At 35.4% G+C, this 4,514-nt stretch overlaps 1 protein-coding gene across 1 annotated transcript in view; it reads left to right on the top strand.

Annotated features, from left to right (window-relative positions):
* LOC119585089 overlaps positions 1–2,707 on the top strand; it is a 3,021-nt gene extending 314 nt beyond the window's left edge. Inside the window, 6 exon segments of the mRNA XM_037933711.1 lie at positions 192–250; positions 900–1,074; positions 1,701–1,712; positions 1,715–1,739; positions 1,741–1,800; positions 2,523–2,707. Coding sequence (XP_037789639.1) covers positions 192–250; positions 900–1,074; positions 1,701–1,712; positions 1,715–1,739; positions 1,741–1,800; positions 2,523–2,679 — 488 coding nt within the window. The 3' untranslated portion in view covers positions 2,680–2,707.
* The last annotated feature ends 1,807 nt before the right edge of the window (positions 2,708–4,514 follow it).

Raw genomic sequence — 4,514 nt, 5'->3', positions numbered from 1 at the left:
TTCTTGATCCTTATCAAATGCAGCTTCCTTCAATTTGCCACAATTTAAAAAAAAATTTATTTTTTCTATTCGTGCGTCCTTAATTTCTCAAAAATTGAAAAAAAAAATAAGACAAAACTTACACTTTTTTTTCTCTTCATTCTTTTCCACCGAAGGTTCGTTGCGTATTTTTAACATCAATTTCGTTCCAGATGAAGGTCCTCTGATCTTATCCGTGGTGGCGGCGGCTGCCAGTCAGTACTACGGAAGCGCGGGAAAGGAGGACACGCCCCTTCGCTCCCGTGTGATCGGACCGTGCAACCCGTGCATCATGTGGTGCAACAGCAACCTAGTGGTATCATTGGCCAATTCTGTGGTGAGTTTTAGCGTTTGGATGTTCAAAGCTGTCCGTGACCGGAATATGGAGCATTTGGGAACGATTTTGGTGGTAATTAACGCTCATAATAATAGTTCCCTTAACTTTCGTAAGATTACCTCAAAAACTTCTTTAGCGTAAAGGGTTTTGAACGCTAGGCATACGCAAACCGCTTTAGAATTTTAATGATTATGTAGTGGTCAAGAAAAAAAATCGAATTTTCCTTAAAGTCCATATCTTCACTTCACCAACGTTCACTTCTCATTCTTCCTTCGACTCATTTCCTTCCCTTCCAACGTTAAATTCCTTTAATGCTACTTCCTCCATCCACCCCTTCCCTTCCCCTCCCCCCCTTTCCCTTCCCTTCCCCTCCCTTCCCTTTCCTTCCCTTCCCTTCCCCTCCCCTCCCCTCCAACATTCACTTCCCTCCCTTCCCTTCTAATGCTCACTTCCCTCCCTTCCCTTCCCTTCCCCTCCAACGTTCGCTTCCCTCCCTTCCCTTTCCAACTTCCACATCCCTCCACTCACTCCCTTTCCCTTCCAGGTGGACTACAGCCAGGGCGGAAGCGACTACCACTTCTCCTGGCGCCACGACGGAGGCCGGAAGTACCAGTGGCAACACGCCATTCAGTACTGCTCTTCCCTCGGCCACGGCTGGAATGGAATCAGTATCGAGACTCACGAGGAAGATGGATTCGTGAGAAACATCATCATTGGAGGTCTGTCTCAGGGCCTGTGTCTTGGGGGGGGGGGGGACTTGCGAGGCAGGTCGTAGAGGGGGTCGGAGGGAGTTTATTTTATTTTTAAATTTTATATATATAAAATATATAAAATATATATATATATATAATATATATAAATATGTATGTATGTATGTATATGTATATATATTCTTCTTTTTTTTTCTCTTTTTTTTTTTTTTTTTTTTTTTTTATGTGTTGTCTTTTATCGGGTCCAGATCAAAGGATTATGGGGTTTATTTCTTTATTTATTTATGAGGATGTATATAGTTTTTTTTTTTTTTTGGGGGGGGGGGGGGTTCAAATTCTGAAGCACTCAAGATTTTTATTGAACTTTCGTATGGACTGAAATACATTTTTTTCGGGTTTTCTGGTCACATTCAGAAGCATTCATATATATATATATATATATATATATATATAATAATATATATATAATATATTATATAAATTAAAAACACCTTTCCAGACACTGAATACTAGACTAGATAGATTTTCTTTTCCAAGTTAATTTCCCTTTACTCAACTTTCAGCCCAAACTGAAATAAACAAAAACAGGTACAGAGTAGTCTTTTTCAATTTTAAATTTCTTCGTTCCTTTTCAGACCGACTGGAATACATTGGACAGGAGGTTATCGCAGCGGCTAAACTTCGCTTGGCCTCCAGAGCTCGGTTCGTCGGCCTGAACTGGTCTCACAACGGAGCGTAAGTGGAATTGGTTTTTCTGATTACACAGGGCTGTTAATCATTCTTTTTTGGTTTATATTTTAGTTACCTTTGAATTTAGTTTTTCTGCACTGATGTCTTTATTCTCTCTCTCTCTCTCTCTCTTTCTCTCTTCTCCTCTCTCTCTCTCTCTCTCTCTCTCTCTCCTTGTTTATTATTTTTTCTCTCTGTTTTATTTACATGTTGATTTTTTTTATCTCTTTGTTTTTGTTTTATTTATCGTTGGTCATAACAGGGACTAAGTTTGTTCCAGACAATCATACGCCCCTTCGATCTCGTAATAAGTTGTTTTCTTTTCATTATCCCTCCCTTTTCGTCCTACATCTCATGCTCCTTTTCTCCTCTTCATCCACCCTATCCTTATGCTTAATGTCCTCTTCCTCTCTCTCCTTTTCTTAATAATTCCCCTTCTCTTCTATTTTTCTTCTCTTCCTCTTACGTCTGCTTCTGCTCCTCCACCTCCTCCTCCTCCCCTTTCTTCCCCTCTTCCCCATCTTTCTCCTCCTCTTCACCTTCCTAATCGTCCTCCTCTCCTCCTCCATCTTCTTCTTCTTTTTCTTATTCTATTCTACCTTCTTCTCCCTTTCCCCACCCTTCCCTTCTCATTCCCTCATTCCCACCCTTCCCTCTTGCCACAACCTCCTCCCGTTTCCCCCTCCTCTTCCCCCATTTTAACCCTCCATCTCCTCCCCAACCACCAGCACTGGCCACCCGCAACCAGACAACCGCGAGGAGGGGGGCGAGAACTGCCTGGCTGTCCTCAACAACTTCTACGACGACGGCGTCAAGTGGCACGATGTCGGGTGCCACCACGAGAAGCCCATCATCTGTGAACGCCAAGGACGCGTCTACGGGTAAAGGAAGAGGATCGAACACTTTCCTCTTTCGTTCGGTATAGGTGAGAAATGGATGAAATCCTCACTTCGCTTTAAATTGGGAGAAAAATAAATTTCCCTTTCTTCCTAAAGTTTTTTATTTTTGTTGGAATGATTATTTAATATTAAACATTTAAAAAATAAACACTTCCAATTAAGAAAAAAAAAATAAACAAACCCCATAAACGCTATATTTTCCCGAAATGGGAAAATTTTATCTCACCCTTTTATACATTCAGATACATAATAGAAAAAATACACTAAAAAGCTAATCATCGAATGGGGGAAAGAAATTAATCTGAACGTTTATGGGGATAATCATAATGAAACCACAAAAACCAATTTTTAAATATGTAAATAATAATATATAATAATTATATAGTATAATCATATATAAACAAAAATATATATATTATAAAATATATTTATATATATTATATAATAATATAATATATATATATATATATATAATATATATAATATATATATAAGAAACATTGAAAAAAAAAATACAAATTTTTGCATAGTGATAAAGGGAATACGCAAGCATCTTCCAAAAAGCGGCCAGGGAAAGTTCTACAGAATCTAAAGACGAACTATGAAACGGTAATCATTCAATCAGAAATACCAATTAATTTCAAACCATCCACTTCAATGTGTACCTAAAATATATATATATATATATATATATTTTATATATATATATATATATTATATATATAATATGTTTGTTTTTTTTTTTTTTTTTTTTTTTTTTTTTTTTTTTTTTTTTTAACCCTTAGAGAAAAATACCATTTTTGTATCTTCTCTTCTGGGTTTAGCCGATATTCAGATATACATATTCAATTTCTGTCTGTTCTTGATATATATATATATATATATATAATATATATATATATATAAGATAAGAAAACTATACATAGGTTTAGAGAGAGAGACGTAAAGCCAATAGACTCATGAAAATTTGATACAAAAAAAATGGATATTTAGATAGATATGAATATTATATAGAAAGGTAAGTCGGGATATGATTTACATATCCGATAAAGAAAAAGATATACACATGGATAATAATTATGTTAATATCACAGAGGTTATATCAGGTATAAGGAAGACATGGCATAGATTACATAACTATCAAAAATTTAGATTTCACGAATATCAAAGATTTAAATTTTAAAACATAGATAATGATCATATACACATTACGAAAAAGAGTTTTTGTCTATAACCTTATGAATAGCCAGATAACGAATAAAAGATATGGGTGAATTTTTTTGTCTCAAGGAGGGGGTCAATTAGCATTTCAGAGAAGGTCAAAAAGTAATTTAAGGGGATAATTCTTCTAAAATAAGAGAACTTCTAAGTTTTTTGTCACAAAAAAGAAAACCCATTTGAATAACATCGTCTTTCCGAAGCTTACTTTCATCAGTAATATGAAAAGAATCATTTTTTTTGAAAGGGGTTTTATGTTTTGGCAGTAAAACGGAAATCATCCAGGGAAGGTAGGGAAGAAATATCAGCCCCGTAGCTGGGGTTTTTCGAAAAGAAAAACAGCAATGTTTCTTTAATTTCGTTTTTTTTAATTATTTTTATTTTTTTTAAAATTTATCGAAGGGAGGGTTTGTTGCGGGAAATTTTTTAATTTTTTTTGGGGACCTAACCGGCATTGTCATTTGCTGTGCGTTACGAGAATGAAAATGATAAAAAAGAAAAGAAGGGAAAAAAAGAAAGAAAAAAAAAATAAAAATTTTATTTAGAAAAGAAATTTAGAAAAGTTTAAAAAAAGACGTCGACCTCCGATCGATGGATTTACTA

Source organism: Penaeus monodon, chromosome 3, assembly GCF_015228065.2.
Source record: "Penaeus monodon isolate SGIC_2016 chromosome 3, NSTDA_Pmon_1, whole genome shotgun sequence".
NCBI lineage: Eukaryota > Metazoa > Arthropoda > Malacostraca > Decapoda > Penaeidae > Penaeus > Penaeus monodon.
The sequence above is the reverse complement of the archived record's forward strand: the minus strand, read 5'-3'. Positions and strand labels throughout refer to the sequence as shown.